Source organism: Diadema setosum, chromosome 19 (genome assembly GCF_964275005.1).
Source record: "Diadema setosum chromosome 19, eeDiaSeto1, whole genome shotgun sequence".
In the NCBI taxonomy this organism is placed as follows: Eukaryota; Metazoa; Echinodermata; class Echinoidea; order Diadematoida; family Diadematidae; genus Diadema; species Diadema setosum.
The window spans coordinates 29006435-29029577 of record NC_092703.1 but is presented as its reverse complement, the minus strand read 5'-3'; the positions used below and the strand labels follow the sequence as shown (position 1 = coordinate 29029577).

The following is a 23143-nucleotide window of genomic DNA, read 5'->3' as shown; positions in this document are numbered from 1 at the left end:
TAAACTTTTGATACCCCTTAGAACTGCATGCTCTTTGACATCTCATAGAGTGGTTTCTGAATATCTCGCAAAACGTTAAAAGCTAAATCCTCACTTCAACCAGAACTGTACACACCCTTTAAGCATTTCTGTGCCAATGAGTCAAATTTGCACACATTTTACACACAAACCTATGGGCTGGAAATTCATGTGGCGCACAAAGGGTTAATGCAACTGTTGCCCACTCCCTCGGTGAAACAGTCACCACCGCTGCCCTACAAACAAATTAATGTATAGGAATTGCTCGACCTGGACGCGGAAGTTACAATTTCTATTGCATCTATCCTACAGACTATATACTTGTGGCTCATACAGTTGGATCCCAGCGAAGGAACACTGGTCTGTCTTGTGCAGAGAGGTAATATTCATGATAAGTTTGTGATTTAACAAAATAATGCGGGGATTTGCGCTTATATACTAGGATGAAGAATAGCTTTCGCGCGCATTATCCAAGTGACGCAGGGGCGGATCCAGGAATTCCGTAAAGGGAAGGCGCCTTTATATAAAATTAAAGGGGACGCACGCGCCTCCCTATTTTTTTCTTTTTATTTCTTCTGTTGTAAAAAGAGGGGCGCGCCCCCGGTGCGCCCCCTCTGGATCCGCCACTGCGATGATATCACAAGCGTTGAAGTATACTACCAGAGGAAATCAAGACTTGTTATCATGTCATTATAAGTGACTAGAACCGTTAGATCTCCTACTCAAGCCCATAATCTCTTCATTACGTACTTATTCAAACGGACTCATTCTTCACACGCTATAGTGAAGTTTGAATCATCCGAGTATAGAACATAAAATGGCAAATATTCTTTTTTCTTTTCCTTCCTTAGGGAAGCCGTCGTGGAAGATATTATTATGGGTGATGTTCGTTATTCCAAAACACACAAACTCCCTTAACCTAGACGTTCGTTAATTCGTGTTTGCACATATTCGTTCGATTTGATTGTGGAGTTATTCCGAAGGTTCGTTAATCCGAAAGTAAGAGTTCGCTAGAGTTCGCTATTCAAACGCTTCGTCAATTAAGAAATGAAATAAGGTTTGTTTATCCAAAAAGAGGGGGGGGGGGGGGGAGAGAAAAAGTGCGTACAAACGATCAACCTTCAGAATTTCGATTCTTATTTCATTTTGTGATAGACGAACCTTCAGAAAAACGAAGGGTAATCGCTGTATCACCCAATCGGCTGTGTGTTGCACCGGATGTTCTTCTTCCCATTCCAACAGCTTTGGAGCATTGATTTCTTTCCCCTCGCCAATACTATTTGTACCTATAGTTACTGCATTTAGGTATATGACAATACATTATTAAGTTGGTATTGGCACGAGTAACCTTTGTAGTAAGGAGTTGTTATGCCGATTTATTTCATTCGACAACTGGCCTACTGTTCCAACCACTGATTTTTAAAATGAACGGTGCAAATTGAGTGTTTCCTGCACTACAATTTTGTCGTTATCTTTATGTTCTCTCTGGCAAACTTAAGAAAAAAAAAACTTTTCTTTTTGTGGGTCTTTATACGGGCTGCTATTTAATGAGGAGTCGAAATGATATTTTGGCTACATGATCTCAACAAGAATAACATTCAGTCTTTGCATTCGTGCTTGAAAACTATTTCATTTTGATCACTCAGTGAAAAGGGGTCATCCCACGAACTAGATGCCCACGAGTCATACGGTCCAAGATCTGTTAGACATTGAAAAAAGGTCCACATATCATACACCCGCTAGTCATACAGCCCACCAAGCAACATAGGCCTACGGGTTAGAGACACCGGGAAAATAGGGCCTATCGCTATAGTTTCTTACTCGTGGACAGTATAGCTCGTGGGCCTAATTTGTTTGATGTCGAACTCTTGAGGCTTTTTTTCACTTATTGTCTAACTCGTGGCTGTACAACTCGTGGGCAATATGACTGGGTGTAGGTCACGAACTCTACACCAAGTTATACAGCCCACGGGTTATACGGTCCACGAACTCGACATCAACTACAATAGGCCCCCACGACCTAAGAGCTCAACATTGCATCACGAGTTCTAATATGTGCAGTGCCGAAGTTATGCACCTTTTCTCCCTTTTCATAGTGTCGAACTCGTGGGACTTTAGTGTTCGCCTAGTGTCTGGCTAATGGGTCTGTTTTACTTAGTGTCTACCCATGATGGGCCTGTTTGACTTGGTGTGTAGCTCATATACGGGCTGTATGACTCGTGAGCTGTATGACGCATGTTATGACTCATGGACCTCATTTCCACGTCTAGCTCATGGGCCGTATGCCTTGCGGGTGTTGAGCCCGTGACGTGCCCTTGGTGAAAACTCGGTTCAAATTAATGTTAACCGAGGCGAGCCCCAATTCAACAACCATTGATAATCTCCGAAGATTTCCAGAAGAGATGAATTTCAGGTGACACGAAATTTACCAGAAAATTGGGAAATTTCAGTCATGCCGCAAGAAAACCAGATACATGATTGAAATAAAAAGAACACGTTAAAAAGTAATCCCAAATCAAAACATCGTATAAATACAAGCAGTTTACAACAATGCAAAAAATAATAAAGAAATACTTACATGTTGTTTAGTCTCTTCAGGGTGTCGAAGAGCCCGCGGGGCACTTCTGTCAATTTGTTCTTTTCTAGGTCCCTGTTTGAAAACAAAATATTATACAACCCTCAAACAGTAGAAAAGCAGCCAGTCATCTGCAGTCATAAAATGGATTGTGCGTTGCCGAGTCTGATTCGAAAAGCGATAGTGAGTATCAATATCTTTGGAAAACAGCCTACTTTCTTTTTTAATCCTCGCAATAGGAAAGGAAATACATAGCGCTTTTTTTTTTCTTCCCTAAAACTACACCCTAGCTGTGCTTTGAAAGAATAAGACTGAAAAAAAAATCGCTCTTACTTTCTTTGAAGGATTAAGAGATCTGCCGTTGCCATCGGAAGTGTCCAGCTTTTTCCCCTAAAGATAATACGTCTTTGTACTAATAGTTACTTAAAATGAAATAAGTCCTCCTCGTGATAACCATAATCTACGTATTACAGCCGCCTACATATACATGTATAAATTGTACAGTATAAAACAGCAGGGCGTTTATTTGTTACCATTGTCATGCAATGTGTTTGATGCCGAACTCTTTCCAGGTGAAACCAATAACAAAACATATGCATACAATTATATATATGTACATAACCATATTGCTTTAAGTGGAGTAATGTGCACGCTTTAATTTCTGTTGATAGTTATTATTCTTAAAATGAATGACGTGTGCTAATAGTAAGAAGGAATATATCGTCGGCTGAGAACCATGAGGGCGCTATTGAGTTATTGGTATCACATTGTTAGGGCTCAATCTCCTCTACATTTTGGTGTCGATCTTAGATTATTTTCTTTTCCAGTAAAATGTTAAGAATCAAAAACACAAGGGCACCATTTTACCCAATATGTGGAACAATACTGAAAAATCCACCCACTTTTTGAATGACTAAACTTTTTTTTTTAATTATCATGAAAATGGATTTTTTTTTCGTTGTTATTAACACTCAAATCCTAGAATACGATAGCGCCCTTCTTGTTTTGACCTGACGATATTATGTCTTTTAAGAACGTACAGTGATTCCAGCTTTCTCATTGGATCGAATGAGTGTTCCTCGATGTCCGATATTCCGTTATTGCGTAGACTCCTGGACAAAAGATTGAAGGTTGAAATCAAATTATTTATTTTTCATTCTCACACAAACATTTTTCTCTCTTGACATACGGATAGATGTACATAATGTAATACAATATTATGTATATTTATTATATACATATACATATACACATACGACATATACATATACATATACATAATAACATATTCACATATACACATATATAAATATAAATCTTTGGCAGTTGGCCCTATTCCTCGTTGCAAATTTATGCTCATTTTTTGTGTTCTGCTATCTTGACAGCAAAATGTTTTCGCTTTTTTTTATAATAATAAGTTATAATCACATTTTACATCAACTGGCAAAAAGATTTAAGACGGTGGTGAATTATAACATCTCAGTTTACGACTAAAATGACTATGGTAAAGTTGACAAAATAAAGGCACTATATTATTTTTCCTCATATCATCATTAATGCTTTTTCTTGTATTTCACCTTTCTGTCTTTTTTTTTTTGCTTTATCGCCGGCTTATATCAAAATATGCAGTAAGTTGGCTATTCATAGTATAGATTATCTTAAGATTTTACTGTACACGAGAAGACCCTGACATACAATGATCACCACAAAGACTTTAAGATAACTATTAATCATAAATGATGATGATGATGATGATGATGATGATGATGATAATAATAATAGTAATAATAATAATAATAATAATAATAATAATAATAATAATAACAATAATAATAGCAATAGTAATACAATACATTCAGGCTCTTAATATGGATGTTTCTAAGTGCAAATTTTACCGGAAAATTAAGATATAATCTGAAATGATTTAAAAACACAAAAAGATTAAAAACCGTATGTAATTCAAACAATAGATACAGTGTATAAATACGATAAATGAATACTGAAAATCAAAGTCAGTGTGTACCTCCATCGACCGACCCACAACTGGGGGTTTCCAGAGGACTATCTACTAAAAAGATAAATTCAGCAGGGTCTTAAACTGATTAACGGAAGTGGCTAGATGCACATAGGCAGGTAGAGAATTCCAGAGAGAAGGGGTAATTGTAGAAAAAGCACGATCACCATATTTTGTGAAGTGCGAGATCCAGGAGTTAACTGCGTTGTAGAGGATGAACGGAGGGATCTTGAGGAGGTATAGTGGAACGCAAGCAAATGAAATCTGTGAGATAATGATAAAATGATTGTGTCTTCCTTCAGACTCACATAGTTGTCACGTTGCCGAGTCCCTCGAACATTCCGACCTTTATTTCACGGAGATGGTTGTTCATAATTGTACTATAGATAAAACAAAGAGAAATTGCACCAAAGTTACAATGATAGCATGGAAAAGCATGAAAAATTGCATGTTACACTTCAACAATATCTATCTCACCTTATTGCATGAATGAGAAATACTGTATGTTCATTATTCAATATTGCATGTTACGTAAATGGTTAATACCAGCGAAAACAGGTAGCACCGAACATAACAACACACATCAATAATGTCCAATCACTATACCACTACCACTACAACCGTTATACCTCTCTACGTGCTCTACCTCAATTGAAATAGTCCCTACACTATACTACCCCAACTATACCACCACTGCTAGTGTCACTGCTAACGTTCCAACACGAAAGAAATTACCAGTACTACTACGTTCAATACCCATTTATGTAACTATACTGTCACCACGACTTCCCTGGAACCATATACTTAAATGGGCCCCATACTACCAAGTTTAAACAAAAATTTTTACTCCATACAGGACATCTCGTATCACCACCATCATTTTGCTCACTCCTTCGGTCCTTTTATAACCCAGTAATAGTCGCACAGATCATATTGTGTGTTCTTCAGTTTGAACAATTATTTCACAGATTATTGACATCTTTACGTGCTTTGTGACGATGATACCTAGAAAAAACCGATAAACAAACAAACAAACAAACAAACAAACAAACAAACAAACAACCCCCTCTGTCTCAGCAAATTCCAAGTACCTGAACAGTCATGTATTGCTTAGTGCTGTTTCGTTCGAAAAAGAAGTCGTTTCCCCACTTCTTAACTTTAACAGCATAGTGTAACACACCTGTTCTTCTCAGCTTTAAAATAAAGAATAGCAAAAGAAGAAGAAGAAAAAGAAGAAGCAAAAGTTAACTCCATCAAACTCACAAGTGAACGACGTTTCTGACCGCAGCAAAGGAACCCGGTTCAATAGTGTGTATCAGATTTCCATCAAGCTTTCTGTAAAATCAAAGAAAAATAGCAGAAAGTAAGATAGTGTACAGCAAACGTTATAGAGATCTGCATTGCACGAGACACAGGCATCTTACAGTGAGCGCTATTATGCAAGAAATAGTGAGTCAGCTCTATTATACACCGTTAAGGGCTTCTTTGAAAAGCAGCGATCTGCTGGATATTGACATAACTGAGTGGAATGTCAATGTTAAAGTGTACGTGAAGAAAATTATAGAAATAGATTTATAGGTACTTTACACTTGCCATCCTATTATGTGACCTTTTGGTACCTATCATTTGAACATTTGAAGATTTGCTGAGTCCAAACACATCAACAACAACAACAACAAAAAATGCTAAACAAAGTCATATGAAAATGGAATATGGCGAGGCGCTCCCACTTCCCTTTGAAAATGATATATCAGGGCGGAACTTCTCATTGTACTGAAAAAGGAAAGGAATGCTTCAAAAGACCTCATTAAGGTCACGGGGAATTGGATAATCACTCATCGATTCACGCAAGGTGAAGTTTTCTTCAGCACCCTGGTTTTCGTTTCCGTTGCTGGTTTGTAGTATCCACTGCCGCACGAACGTAACTCAAGATTTCAAGATGATGGTTTTTACAAATATGCAGTGTACTCCACACATTCATTCTTCCATTCTTTTTCCTTGGGGGGGGGGGGGGGACAATATAAGTCCAACCATCATGACTTTGAAATCTGTATTGATCTGAACACAAGTATGTAAACCAAGAATAAACCTACAAAGACCGGTACAATATGTTTGAAATGTTTGTTTATTTCTTTATTTTTTAAGATTTGTATAAGTCATGCTTATTCTCAATAAGATACACGAGTAGGATGAAACCTTCAAATAAACTCATGATTCATCCTGACCAGACTAGCAACTTGTTGGGTTTTTTTTTTCAACGTCTCCTGTCATAGTATTACAAGAGGAAAGTTCTCCTGTTTATTTCAGTTGGAATACTTGTCGCATACATCAGTTATTGATAGGTCGTCAAACCTCCAGCAAGTGCTTGAGTTGATATTCTTGGCTAAACTGTCTTACTGATATCATTTCATAAGATATGAAAGTATTCTGAAAGTAGTCTATAGTGTGTGTGTGTGTGTGTGTGTGTAGAGTACGTTTGTGTGTCCACATAGGAATGATGAATATGTGTATGTGGGAATAGGGCTGGAGCACTTGTCTATGGCTGTATGTATGTATATGTCATATGAATATATACATATTTTTTTTCATATGTACATACATAGCGTATATAAATATATTCAAATTTCATCCTTGCATTTACATTTTTAACCTAGTCCCTCTTGACCCAGGTGTACAAATTGGTACCTTATAATGACATTAGTATAACCCTCTGGTAGAGGAGTTGATGCTACTGTAGAAAAGGAATTATACCTCCTTTAATGACATGTGACTGATGACGAAAAGAAAAAAAAATTAATAGAACGATTGTCACACTTACAGGACTGCTAGCCGCGGTAGAGGAGCAAAAAGTCCCGTTGATACGTTGGTTAACCTGTTGTCATGTAACATCCTGAGAATTATGAAAAGAAATCAAGGAGTGACATTGTATACTAGCTATACTCCAGGAAGAGAAAGATGGTCCTTGAGCAGAGAAGCCAATACTCTGATAAACCTAACACAAATTACACTGAACAAGGATAATGACATAGCAGCTTCACCAAAAGAATGCATGAGTAGGAGGCTCAAATACTTCAGAAATGCAGCATTGTACATTTATTACAATACCGCCTGCTTTAATAATGACAAGGTCACCTGTGTAGAATTTATGCATGGATTCTTCTTTTGTGCTGCTTCCTTCAGCTCCCACTCATTCATTCATATGGTGAAGCTGCTATTATTATATCATCATCCTTGTTCGTTGTGATTTTTTTTTTTATAAATTTTGAAAACATTCTTAATCCTTATCCCAGTCGCTGTGAATTTTGAAACTCTGTACCCATTATAACTAATATATAAGTTGTTAATGTAAAAGTCTGAAAATCATCCGGAGGTCTCCTTTGACGGAAAAGACATAGAGAGAGACAGAGAGAGAGAGAGATAAGTATCAGACATTTTCTTTTCTTCTTTCTCTTACACTGAGTTTAAAGCCATTATGTGAAGAGATTTGCCGTCCAATTCTAAGGGGATAAAGTGATAAGATGGGTGGAATGATGTGTCCTCGCCTTCTTGTGGTTAATATTTAATACGCATCCACGTGTGCTGGCACGCGCATACTCCGAAGAAAACAAACATAAACATTCGTAAACGCAATACAATGCACTTACATACATAAACACACACACATACACATACAGACACACACTTGTACATATACACTTTTTCATCTTTCTTTTATATCTTATGGGCCTTTTCCTACACTATGTATTTGCATATATCTATGTCGTATCCGTCGCTTATCCATCAGTCCATCCACCGATCAAATTCACTCAATTATCAGATATTATCGTATTATCGACAAACACGTAACGTGTGCCAAATTCAAAGTGATTCGAGGAGGGATGCAAGTGAATTAATAATAAACTCAAATAAACCAGAGATGGTTTGCAATGGAATGGTATGAAGACGCCTCATGATATGCAATGCAGTCACTTTTATACAGCCTTAATTGACATCATGTACAAGTCAGCTTTCATTTCATTTCATTTCATTTCATTTTATTTCATTCTCCTTTTTCCAACAAAACACAACACAGTATGAATTAGGTTATCATCACAATCGTATACACACAACTAACAAATGATATCAAATGATACAATAATAAAGTAACATATGTATACGCAAAATAATACAAGACTTTGTTTCAGCTGAAAAAAAAAGGAGAACTGAGAGGTCCACTAAAAAGCAAGCTTGTAGATTGTGAACCACTCAAGAAAATCTAACTAAATACTTATTTGTATATGCTGGACACAAGTATGATTTACACAAGACGGAAACAAACGGGAGACACACAATAACATGACACGACTAGACAGATAGGTGGAAAATGAAAGGAAGGAAGGAAGAAAGAAAGAGAATGCCTACACGCTGATCAGAGAAACGAAAGAGAGAATTGAAGAGGGAATTGAAGAAATTCTTTAAACAGCCGGTGGTTGCATACAGCTGTGTAGAAATTATAATGGCTATTTCATAAATTAATGAATTCAGAAATTGATTGATGGTTGGATGATAAACCCTGTGGTTGTTGGAACTTGATTAATAAAAACGAACATCAGAGAGGGTTTAACAGAAAGGATTTCAACTTACGCTTAAAGGAATACAAAGAAGGAGAATTTTTTATTTCGCTACTTAATGAATTCCAGAATCTAGGGCCTGTGTATATAAATGTATTCTGAGCCAATAATATTCTCAGAAGAGGTAGATGAAACTCAGAAGATTGTCTGGTGGGATAATTATGGAAAAATTGATTCCTTGTAAACATTGAATTGAATATACAGGGAAGTGCATTTGCGTTGAAATTAAACATAAACTGTCCAAGTTGAAAAAAATACAAATCTTTAATTTTTAAAATCTTATATTTAGTGAATAATGGATCTGTATGGGAACGTGGCGGGACACCACAAATAACACGCTTTAATGCGTAGAGTAAGATTAAAAAAACAAAAACGCTTAACGCTTTAATCTTACTCTACGCTTTAATGCGTAGAGTAAGATTAAAAAAACAAAAACCAACACACCAAAGAATTAGATAAAGGATGCTAAGGGCTTTCTAAAAGTGGACCAGAAATTTAAAAAAGAATATGAATATCTAAATGCCCTCAAGTTTCCATAAAACTTTCATATTAATAGCAGACGATATGTAAATCATATGACCTGATGATCTTACCAGATTTCCGCTGGTTTTCAAACAGATCTTCACTGAATTTCCTCTTTTTTTTGCATGAATAAAAGATCTTTTATATTTCATATCAAACTTTTGTTGTGTCGTTATAACCAAGCTAATATTACTGTTTGGGAGGAAAGGATTACAGTTGTTCAATCATTGACAAAAGCATGATATTTCTAAACAAAAAAGGTCAAGTTTAAAAATACAGTATCCGAACAAATTTGGTAGTATATGATAAGAATAATACAAAAATGCACGAAGAAATGCTGTGAATGTAATTCTTCTTCCGGGATTGACTAACATATGGCGATATGCGGAAGAAGACGAAGGAAAAAAATGAAGTAGAAATAGTAGGATGATTTAGGAAAAGGAGAGGTAATAAATTGAAAGCAGGATATCTGAAGAAGACAAAAGCACAAAACTTGTAAATTGCCGGCATCGCGATGAAAAACAAAAACACAACACACATACACATATATTTAGGCACATGGAAACATATATCAGGTACATTTATGACACACACAGACATGGAAACGACATACTCATTTAACAGAATAGTATAATTGAAGATTTTTCCTATATGTTCATATTCATGAGTGCCAAATATACTTACAGTTTGAGAAGTCTATCCATTTCTTCAAACACTCCTTGTTCAATGTAGGATATCTGGTTATGATCTAGATGCCTGAAAAAAAAAGTGGTAGATAAAGTACGATAATGATTATGCTTATATTGTTACAAAATGTAAATGATTATCAGACATTATGTCAAACATTACAATAAATCGTACACAGAAACTGCGGCTCAGTTGTTTCATCTATTTTGTAAAATAAGGAAAATATATTTTACACTTTTTCAGAACTTTTTTTTAATTGTTGCATTGACAGATAAGTTTTATTTATGTATATTTTTTTTATAGTGCTAATTCGCCTTTATAGATTAACTCTATGGAGCAAAAGCAAATCCAGTAAAAAGACGATATATTTGGCTGAGAGCTGTAAAACTTCTTCGAAGGAGTAAATAGTGTGAGTAATTTTTCAAAGTCAATATAAAGAGAGTAGCAGTGCGCGTCAGTATTTATTCGTCACTTACAGAGTAAATATGACGCAATAGAGAAAAGAAAACACCGAATCGCACAAAATTTAGATGAACCTCAAATTCATATTATATATGAATATCCAATGGCGCTTCACAACATGATCATCTGTTTTGCTCTCGGAAGCGATTACTGTTTTTCTTCTTTTTTTTTTGGGGGGGGGGGGAGAGGGGGTCTAACTCAGCATTCTATCGATTACTTCGATTGAGGAACATGTAATGCAGACCGATCAAGTGTTGATACGATATGATATCAGATACGTATATTAATGGCCGTCCAGAACATAGTTTAGTGTATGCTCGTTCTCTGAAGCGCTTATTGTTCTCGCTATCGCTCAACATCAGCCATTGTCAGCGTTAGATCGATTACCCGTAGGACTGAAGAATATAGATATCAGCAGGGAGGTGAGAATGCAGACCGACTTAGAAAGGATCTGGTGTGCAAAATTCATCCTCATGACAGAACGAGAGTGGATTTAATAGCATTCAAATACACAAAAAGAAAAGAAAAAAATCTCACTCTGACTTCAAAGAAAAACTGCAGTCATGACAGCATTCTGATGATGATTAAAGGGGCATTCCAGAAGATTTTCATAATATCACATGCTGTAGTACATAAATCAACAGCTCCACGTATAAATGTGTTTAATCTATTGTGGTCCTTGAGCAGAGAAATCAATACTCTGAAAAAAACTTAAACAAATTACACTGAACAAAGATGATTACATAGAAGGCTCACATAATATTTCAGAAATGTAGCAATGTAATTCCATTACATTACCACGTGCCGAACAAGGTCACCTGTGTAGAATCTATGCATGCCTTCTTCTTTTGTTCTGTTTCCTTAAGCCCCTACTCATGCATTCTTGTTGTGAGGCTGCCATGTCATCATCCGTGTTCATTGCGATTTGTTATGAATGTTGAAAACATTCCTATTCCTCATCCCAATCACTGCAAATTCTGAAACTCTGCACCCAGCGTAACCAATATTTATAGTTGTTCATATTATGCAAAAGTCTGAAAATCATCTGGAGGTCTCCTTTAAATACTTACAAATCCTGCAAACCATCCAGACCTTGAAGGTGTTCAGCTCTTATTTCAGTAATGGCGTTGTAGGAAAGCTGACTGTGAAAGAGAGATAAAGAGAAAGGAAATAACATAAAATCCATTCAATTATATTCATATATATATATATATATATATATATATATATATATGAAGGGTTTGTTTGCAAAAACCGATAAGTCCATTTTTGAAGATTTTGAAGTACGATCTCTGTCATAAAGTACAAAATAATACCTTTTAATTGATATATTGGTCACTACATACAGAGGTATATTTTTGAAGTTATGGTCAAAAGAAGCCAAAATTTTCTTATTATTCTCTTTATTTTACTTGACCTTTGATCGCAAATATCTCCATTTGGCAAATACGGACTTATCGGTTTTTGCAAACAAACTCTTCATATATACATATATTTATATATATATTATATTGTACATGTCTTGTTTTCATGTAATTGAGATGTTGAATTGTTTTATCAAGTACATTGTACCTTTTTATGAGGCTGTCATGAATATGCATTAAGTGTGCAAAGTGGGTGTGGGCTTTTTTTTTTGTTACTTTAAGTTTGATATCACTGGTGGTGGTGATTTCTTTCTTGTCAGAATATGTGACATGTTGTGCCACCAATATTTTCCTTAAGGTGAATAAAGAAGAAATGATATTGTGTATCACTTCTGATGGTTGATCAGGTACCGAGATGTTGTGCATAAATAGAACTCACACATCCAACAAAGATGATCATTTAACACATTAATCCAACCATATCGTTTCCTCTGAAAGCGTAAAACACACTCCGAGGATTAGTATCCAATATCCATATTGAATAAATCTTGTTGTAAAGGCTAAAAAATGAATAAAATTGTAAACTTACAGGACTTCTAATCCACGGAGATTCTTAAACATGCCTGGTTCCAGCTCATCAATACGGCAAGATACCATGACCCTAAAATTTGAGAGTGGTAAAGGAAAGAAGAAAAAAAGAGAGAAGATAGAGATACATATTACAGGTAGATATAAAGACAGAAAACAGACAGGTAGGGAGAGAGAGTGAGAGAAAATGTTGGAGAGAGGAGAGAAAGAGAAAAAAAAGTAACATATTATATGTGCACATGACGCATGATAGGCAGATAGAGATATAGGTAGATACAAAGACAGAAAATAGATAGGTAGGTAGGTAGAGAGAAAGTTGGAGAGAGGAGAGAAAGAGAAAAAAGTAACAAATATGGACATGACGCAGATAGGCAGAGAGAGATATAAGTAGATATGAAAACAGAAAACAGGTAGGTAGGTAGAGAGGAGGGGGGGGGGGAGGGAGAGAAAAATAAGATATATGCTCATGGCGCAGATATTTTTGTAGACAAGGATCTCTGCAATCATCTCAGAAAGCAGATTGTGCTCACAAATTTCCTGCCAGACGAACCAGAGAAAAAATAGAGCCAATTACAGTTGCCGAATTGGGAATGTATTTTAGTCGTTTCATCGTTTTCTTGTTTTCCTTTTTCTGTGAAGGGCGTTAACCTGTTAGGCGATCGCTTTTTATATTGAGAGATGAATTTTACATAACTGCCCACTTGTTTTATCAAGCATGCTCTTTGCTTGAACATATCGGAGCTTTGGTGAGAAGTGCCAATTTGTTTTGATCATGCATGCTCTTTGCATAAACATATCGGAGAAGTGGTTACGGTAAAAGTAATAACCGTTTAATGGCGTTTGTGTGGGGTTTTATTGTCGTTGTGAATTGTCTTTCTGTGAATTGATGAGGATGATGATGCGTTTATGTCTTATTTGATTATGCTCGTATACTTTCGAAAGTTCGTTCATTGTCCGAATAATGTTGTGTCGGCTCTTTCAAACACAGAAGTCTCGAATTCAAAAGTCATCACTTGGAGAAACGAAAGACCGTACGGTGTGATTATTTATTGTCTCTTCAATCATAAAGACAGAATGTGTTTTCTTCACTGGTAAACAACGAAAGTGCATCATTCAAATACAATCACACAAGCTTACTAACAATGTACGTACAGTTGTACACACACATACATACATACATACATACATACATACATACATACATACATGCGTACTTGCACATGTTCGTATTATAATCGCCATTGCCATTATCATAATCAATAGTATAACAAAACGTAACATACTATGTTATTATGATATAACATGATAATGTACTATTACATAATACAATACAATAAGATTTGATACAAAATAATAGTGCAACACATTTCATAGAGCTATTCACCCAGACAACACGTTAGACAATATTCTGGTAAATGTTTTTGTGGGCTAGCCTTGTCGTTATAACCATCTATTATGAATCGTCTTTTGATGAAATGATTAGCCAGAATAATGCACTAATGCTGTTGTGATTCTAATGAAGTTCCAAGCGTGAAAAACAGTGTTGTACTGTATTATGTAATCTTTAAGATACGCAAGTCTGTATTAAGTCTGTTATAGAGAAGGCGACATAGAGGTCTATTTACAATGTCAGTAATTCTTTGGACACTATGTGACAACTTAATTCGTATCATCAGTTGAATACACACATATGTATACATATGTATGAATAAATAGATTATATATATATATATATATATATATATATATATATATATATATATATATATATATATATATTAATCTATTTATTTATATATATTTATATAATGTGTGTGTGTGTGCGCGCGTAGGCCTTTGTATCAATACACACGTATATCTACGTTTATCATGATTATGTATGCATTTTCTTATTAATATTTGTAAAAGTATATCACTTCTCAAGCACATAAGATACAAGAAGCTCTTTAGTGAGAGACAGAAGAAAAAAAGATGATTAAATCCGGTTAGATATGGCCATCTTTTAAAGGGGCATGACAAAGACAGACAGGTGATATGTGATATAAATGTCTTGATTGTTCACATCTTGATTGTACAAACCACGAAGTCCTTATCAATTATAATGGATAGATGAATTCTATCAAGAATTCACACACACACACAGTCACACACACACACACACACACACAAATGAGATAGAAAATAATCATTGTACTTGTCAGCAAGATCATGAAGATGAAATAGGTTTGTGCTAGAAACAAAATGATAGATCATTAGAGCTGTCAGTGTGTCCCTTTTCGTGACCCTGAAACTTAGATTCCTTTCATTACAAGGTATATTGTAGAGGTAGAAAATCCAGACCTATCCTCAGAATAATAAATCTGAAATATAAAAACTTCTTTATGATGGAGGGGAAATGAATGTTATAGATTTCCAATGAATTCATTAACTGGACCCCCCCCCCCCAACAACAACAAAATCCAACAATTACTCTCGGTCTGTCGGTACAAATGGGGAGCGTACTATTGAGTGAAATGGGGCCAGTTGTTCATTACCTTCTTAAAAACTCAGAGATTTTTACCGTAAGATTTCATACATGATGTTGGGAGACATTATTCTTCAACCACGCAAAATTTTATGACGTTAGCAAAAGGGATATACGATCTTTAAAGAATCCATTTGGTTGGGCGACACTTTCCTACAGTTATTCCTTCATACCTTGATGCCCTATTTTAAACAGCAGGCAATGGTTGATCTCGACCTACATTTTTTTTTTTCAGATAATTTTGTAAAATTTCAAAAAAAAAAAAAAAATGAAGACCAAGCACCTTTAAAAAGAAAACGGAGTATGATGGTGGAAGCACAACCAGTACATCCCGAAAAGGTGGTCTACCCCAAGGCGCCATCATATCAAGTACCGTGCTACCCCGATGGCCCTGAATTAAGTGCGCGACGCGCCCCTCTTTCTCCCTCGCTATGCTGGATGGCGACCTTCTCCCCAAGGTCGAATTCTTCCTTTCAAAGGTGGGGCTGGAGTCAGCGCGCTCGACAGATATGTCCCTCCACATGAAAATCGATCGCAAAAACGGTAAATCGCCGTCAGGGAAAAGCGGGAAAAAGAAAAATCTCCTGGTTGTGTTTTCATATGCACTTCTAGTTTCATATCCGGAGACCGTCCGTGTTTTCTTCTTCTTCCAGAAACACAAGGGCTCCGCGACTTTTGATATTCCCACCAGGGTTTCATCCATCATGTTTATGATCAGATTTTTTAATCGATTAAATCGAATAAAATCCAATTAGGTAAATAGATTAAGCCTCGGATCTCGGATACGGTTTGTCGGGCATCTCAGCAAAAGCTAAACAAAGTTACCGAAAGGATCCGACTATGCAGAGCATGCCTCATAGAGCATGTATAGAGTACATCGAGACTTTGACGGCGAGATCTTGAAATTGAGGAAAGGTAAATTTTGTTGAACTTACTTTGCATTTTTGTATTTTGAGATAAATAAGGAAAGTACCTTGTTATAAACAAACACAAGGTTTGTTTTTGTTTTTGTACGTTTTGCTATCGTCAACGTAATCCGTTTCACTATTCTTTTGTTCTTGTCATTCTTTTCTAGTGTTTCTGGCAATACGTTCCTTTCCTATTACTACTAAGCGACTAACGCGTCATACAAGTTTGCTGACTAGAATACCCACAAATCTTATTCGCTGAGAATAAACACAGAATTTGGATACATCACAAGCGCGGACATTCATATATGATTTCATGACAATTCTTAATTCGGTTAAGAGAATGTTTATGTCCTCCAACATTTAGAGAGTTATATAAAATTGAGGCCAACTTTAACGACGGTGACGACATTTTGTACGAAAAGCTACTTATGTCCATAAAGAGGAGAATTGGCTAAAAACAGCAGTGTAGACCCCAATTATTTGAACATTTGAACCAAATCAGTCAAACATTCGGAAGCGTTTTGGCCACTTGAAGGCAACAAGTCAATTATCACTGTCTACCGCGGTATCTCGAAATAGCTGCCACTATCACGTCATAATATGACGTAGGTTGCCTGGTACTCATTATTTTTAGATCATTTAGTATGAAGTCTAACGAATTTCATATCTGTTCAAAACTCAAACATATAATAGACACTCGAACACAGTGACACGACATTTGCTCATGCGACAGTAATTGCTCCAGTCTTGTTTTCTCCAAGGATTTTAGGGTTCGGGTTCGGGTTGTAATATAGGGATTTACGTTTAGTTTGATGTGAGTGTTATATAGGACAAGGGTAAGGATTATATTTAGGGGTGGAGTTTATGTTTGGCCTGGGGTGCAGATATTTCATGGGAGCAATTGTCGCAAGAGCAAATGTCATAAACCCTTCTATATTTGCTTATACAAGTATATATATAAATATTGAGACATGAGAAAGAAAGGAGAAATATATATATATATATATATATATACATTTATAATAATATGTATATTTATCTCACCCTTTATCTATACATACATAAAATCAAATGTACTTACAGTTCTCTCAGGCTGACGAGATTTCGGAAGCAGCGTCCACCTCGACAACGCAAATGGCGGTTCCTAGAAAGACGGCTGATGATGCAATCGAGTACAGTAAAGTTTCCCGCAGTTGAATGATAAGAAAAGACAAGGAAATTCACAACTAAATGAAATGAATCAAAATATTAGTTTCTAAAAAAATATATATATCGTCAGGAGAACAGAGACACGCATCGCGAAAAAGGAGAAGTAAGCTCCGGCAATCTGCAAAACGTAGTTGTTGTTGTTGTTCATTTTCCATCTGTGAAGATGGCTGGTTAGCCCATATTCAGCTACACTAAGCTGGTCTTCCATGGGGTCCAGTTGGATGTGGGGTGGGACCACTTCACCGGGTTAGACATCCTGCTGTTTGCGATGAATGAATGAAGCGGGATCTTTTACGTGCATGAGCTGTGACTCTGTCATACACGGGACCTCCATTTTATGTCCTATCCGAGGGACAGAGTGTTTTGCCTCTTGCTAGAGGGGACGGTATGTTTACATACATAGTCATAAATGATGTATCAGATTTAGTCTAAATCTATACCTATCAAATGTGATTGTGGTTCAGATGACGGTTTGCATGAATTCGGTGGTTTTGTAATGCATATGACAAAAATGATATACGTTGTTGTTTGAAACATTTTGGTATTAAAAATCTCCCATGGTGACTTGAACTGTATTTTTGTGACGTCATAAACATGCAATAAAACCCCCGGGTGGAATTAGAAATCGAATCATGGAATTCTAGCCTTTTGTAATAATATTCCACCCACTTGTCTCTATCGGTAGGATCACAATACATTGCACTCTCATTACTTTTTCAATCAGTATGTTTGATTTAATGATAGTTGTTGAGTCATTCGAGATCCCGGTCGGATGGATTAAAAGGAACAGAAATAGATACTCAGACATTGATTATTAATTTTGTCAAAGCATTCGTTCCTAAGGACTACCTGAATTTAAACAAAACAAAAGTCCACAATCTTACTTTCAGTCAAAATAATCCTCACCATAATATGGATCATCCCCTTACCGAAAAGTCCATCATTATTGCAACTGTTGCTGTTATTTCTGTTTCAACATTTATTATGATGAAGCCGCTATTAGCGATGATGAACACGGTATAATGACGGGGAATCAGCATAATCATCTGCGTGGGATATATTTACACACATTATAACCACTGCATTAAAATTATTCATCATCACTATTCTTATCTGTTGGTATAAAATGTTAGTGTGTCTATTTCAGAAGTTTGGAATTTACTTTTGGTCTCTCATTAATGATATTATATTCTTGGCAGGCCGGGTATGCAATGAGATAGAGAAGGAGAAATCAGGGGAGAGAAATAGTAGTAAAGAGAGAAATTAAGGCAAGAAAATATATAAAGAGATGACTGGCTGAGACACATGAATTGATAGGCAAGACAAAGAGCATAATAGAAAGAAAGATATTATTCAGAGGGATAAAGGTTCAGGTGTGAGTTTCTTCAATTTGTCTTCCTCTACAAATCAAATTTGTTCGCAACTGCTGATCTGTAAATTAACAAACATGTCGGGGGAAAAGGTAATCAGAGGGACTCACACCTGTCATCTACTGCTTTAATTTGCAGAGGGAGACAAATTGAAGAAACTCACACCTGAAGCAAGAACATGCTTGTATAAACAGAGACAGACAGACAGACAGACAGACAGACAGACAGACAGACAGACAGACAGACAGATATGTGGAAAGATCATGAAGACAGATTATATGAGAAAGCTGAAAGGGAAACATAATGGAGAGATTAATCGGATGAGACACATGACTTGATAGACAACTAGGTACATGGCTGGATAGAGATAAACTGGGGAAGAAAGATGCAGTCATTGTCATAGCAACCGTCACAATGGGGGGAACATGAGAACAATGGAGGAGGAATCACTGGGTGTAAATCGGTGACAAAGCTCCCTTATGGCAAAGACGATATTAGAGTTGATCTTAATGATACTCCTGGAGAAAACCAGTGCCTAATTACCGTTAAAACGTCGACAGTGTAAAAATAAATCTAGATTGGACCTTAGAAAAGCGATTTGGAACTGGGAAAACATCACATTGTTACCTCGCCGTGTTCGGTAACGGCAATTAGAGAAGGAGATTGTTCTCCCTGCATGGCCGCAGGAGGAGTATTAAGTTTGCTCTCTGTATGCGCGTATGTTGCAGCTAACCATGTGGATGTTGTCCTTGATCCTGAAAGGCTGGTATGACTCTAAACATTCGCTATGCATGAACATCTATCTTCTACCCGTTGGGATGACTTTTTCAGTACCTTGTCATTTCTCTACCACATGATAAAGGTCGCGCTATGTTCCTGTCTTTGTTTAAGTTTTTGTTTCTCTTTTAGTTTATACTTACAGGGATGATAGGCGTCTCAGATTCCTGAAGGTTGGGGATGAGAATTCTTCGATCTGGTTATCCGACAAATCTCTGCATGCAGGGAAAGCATGAGAAAAGTGGGCGACATAATTATTATATCACACAAAGATAACGGCTGACAGTATCCAGTGATATATTTATAAAGAAAGACAAAGATCTCTCATCGTCTGGGTGTCAGAGGGTGAACCTTGTTTCACCTTCCACCCTATGTCTTTCGATAGCTTTACCCTATTTCGTGCGTACTGAATCCGAATCTGCATGACGCAACTTTTGCAACCTTGAGTGTTTTGAGATATTTAATACTCATATTACCAAAAAGCGTGTTTTCCAGCTTTTTTTTTTTGCCACTGAGAGAAAGAATATATTACATAGCAGAATGTTGTTTAATCAACTACTAAGTGTGTATTACCATAATCAAAATATAGCTGTTTATCTTAACTGGATTGTTCGTTCTCTTCTCTTTTTATTAAATCACAACATGATATGATCTGTGCGTTATACTGTGATAACGCAGTCGTCAAAATAAAGTTAATTAATTCCAGTAACAAACTTTAAAGATTTTTTTAATCCATTTGTATTCATGATTTTAAACAAATAAACCATGTATGCCTGAAGCTACCAATATTCATTCAACCCCTTCACATCCCCAACACACAAACACACATGGTCATACTTACAACGATTCTAAGTTTAACGTCGTATGAAAGGTGTCATTATCGACGATTTTCATCCTATTGTGGGTAATTGTCCTGAGCAGAGGAAAGCAAAGTTAGAGATACAAAACTGGAATTAGTTTCAACAATGGTAAAGGTCACTTATAGGTACTTTAAAAAGATTATCATTTTTATAATTTCAATTGGAAACCAAATCGGCATTTTTTTTTTATATTTAAAGTCTTCATATTTTGTGTTTATTTCTCGTCGTTACCAGACATACTTACGAAGACCCCGCTTGTCAAGAACACCTTCGTTTCAAGAGGCGTGTGTGAGATTAGTACGTATTTCTAACGATGAATTTGCAGGGCAAGCAGCTAATCGCCAGGCACTTCGACAAGAAGCCGGCATAAATTTGAATATATTAGTGAACCAATCTTTTCAACAACAAAAAGGTGCGTCGATACGAGTGTCGGCATGAGCCCCTGGGTAGCGATAATTCCCGGAGAACCCCGGGAAGTCACCCGCGTATAGGCGAGGCTCACCCGCTTTCGTGTTATCGTTAGGCCAAACATATGCATTGCACAATCCCACGCCCGAGGGGATGCTATCATTACCGTCCATAAAGAAAAAGGCTAGGAAGCCGAATTCGATCGAGAGATGACTGCTTTAACACCCCGTGCTGCAGGGCGTGATCTGCTTAAACCCGCCGTAGATTAGCCCGCTAAAAAAGACAAATTCGAAGAACATGACGTAAAAGAATTGCGTGGAGGGTCGCGTCCGCCCTTGCCCTTTTCGTCTTGTGCCCTTCCTGCGATGCATTTCTGGACCTCATCGGAAAAGGGCAACCAAACAAAGAAACAGACAAAACAAAACAAAACAAAATTCTCTCAAATTCATTCCCTTAAGCTTTCCGTTATGATAATTGTAATTAGATATTGATTAACAGACCTGTGCCTGTACCCATTCTTTGTCATATTACTCATGAAATCGACTGCCAAGACGTAAACATTACTAGGAGTAATATATTCATATTCGTAAGTATATGCATATACGTTTAGATTTTATTCATTATGCCTTCGTGTGTATATATATATATATATATATATATATATATATATATATACACACACAAACTATACACATACATACTCATACATAAGTGTACATACATGTAAGTCTGTAAGTGTTTGTGTATAGATGACATGTTACGCTGACGTAACAAAACGACAGTTTCAGGCATTCAAACTCACAGGTGACGCAGGTCTGTCAAGTCCTTCAGATTGTCGCTGCGGAGATGCGTGATGTTATTGTTAGAAAGATCCCTGTTTAAAAAAACAAACAAACACAAAACAAACAAACAGAAGAACAAATAATTATATAACATTCCGCTCCACTCATATACACTGCATCTTGGTCTTTGGAATATTTCCGCAAATCCATCCCATCGTTATAAAAGCGTTCCAATAGATGGCAATGTTTTAAAGTTGCGTTTGCACCATTTACTATTACTTGCCTCCCCGTTTCGTTACGTTCAACCCCGTTTTATCACTGCATACAAGATTCCTCATTAGCACTGGGACTACCGAGGCAATTTTTGACAGTCTAAAAATATTACACGGCATCCACGGCAATCACGGCCTGTCACGTTTGCCTATCCCGTCTCACTGCGTTGTTTCAAGTCCATCCCGTTTTGTCCACGGTGGCATGAAACGGGGCTGCCGTGGTCGCCGGGAACATGGTATAAACACAACTTTAGGAAGTGCTTAAACTATATAAGTGATGTCTGGCACTTATGGGAGAGATGGGGCGTATAAGGTGAAGCAATTCCTCTGCAAAGGTTAATAGCTTTCAAGTAGTCTCAATATCCGGTATCCGTCTAAAGGACAGAGACAAATAGAGCACAAGATTGTGCAATTTCATCTTTACATAATCATGTCTGATATTATGTGAGGTGCCCAATAACGAGCTTGGCTTGTCTCTCAACACAAAGTTATAAACTGAAACATATAGGGATAGCAGCTGCATGGCAAATAAAAGGTTGTGATAATTCTCAAATTGCCAATAAATTTGTAGTAAGCGTGTTTTTTTTTTCCTGACGAATTTACTAAACGAATGGAGCGATTATCTATTCTTTACGCGCATGATTTTGGTAAAATCACAATGAGGAAAGGCCAATTTCGCGTTGGAATTGGGGACAATAATTATGTGTCAACGATCGATTAATTCCGCAAAGAGAGAGAGACGGAAGTGGTAATAATCATAACATTAACCTGTTAACACAAAATAAATTATGATTTTGATCAGAATAAGTTACTATACCTCAGATTGCATTTGGTCTCAAACTATACCTATTGCATGATGATTAAGACGTATTAGATGAGTCCGACAGTGATTATCATTATTGATACTCTATACATTCATAATTATTCCTCGAACTGCATTTTCTCTATTTGATCGTGAGTGCAATTATATAATATAAATCGTGGAAGACAAAGCCCCAGCGGACAAGGAGCCAGCAGTAGATGAAATAAATAGAAGTTAAATAAACATGGGAAGCGAATCAAGCCAGTTTGCAAGAAGATGATGCAAACATTTAAGGCTCACACGGGTAAATATTTACCCATAGAGACGTGTGTTAAAATTCAAAATTCAAAAATTTCTGGAAATAGCTCGGGAAAAATGAGGTGTTTCA

The 23143-nt window shown here is 36.6% G+C and overlaps 1 protein-coding gene across 1 annotated transcript in view; it reads right to left on the bottom strand.

Annotated features, from left to right (window-relative positions):
* Positions 1-23143, bottom strand: part of LOC140242400 (uncharacterized) — a 54862-nt gene that overhangs the window by 9682 nt on the left and 22037 nt on the right. The window contains exons 5-16 of the mRNA XM_072322136.1: positions 21702-21773; positions 20473-20544; positions 19775-19846; positions 17357-17431; positions 12842-12913; positions 11959-12030; positions 10424-10495; positions 7426-7497; positions 5871-5942; positions 4916-4987; positions 3634-3705; positions 2597-2668 (exon numbers count right to left, since the gene is read on the bottom strand). Of these exons, the coding sequence (XP_072178237.1) occupies positions 2597-2668; positions 3634-3705; positions 4916-4987; positions 5871-5942; positions 7426-7497; positions 10424-10495; positions 11959-12030; positions 12842-12913; positions 17357-17431; positions 19775-19846; positions 20473-20544; positions 21702-21773 (867 nt within the window). The remainder of the gene's footprint in view (positions 1-2596; positions 2669-3633; positions 3706-4915; positions 4988-5870; positions 5943-7425; positions 7498-10423; positions 10496-11958; positions 12031-12841; positions 12914-17356; positions 17432-19774; positions 19847-20472; positions 20545-21701; positions 21774-23143) is intronic.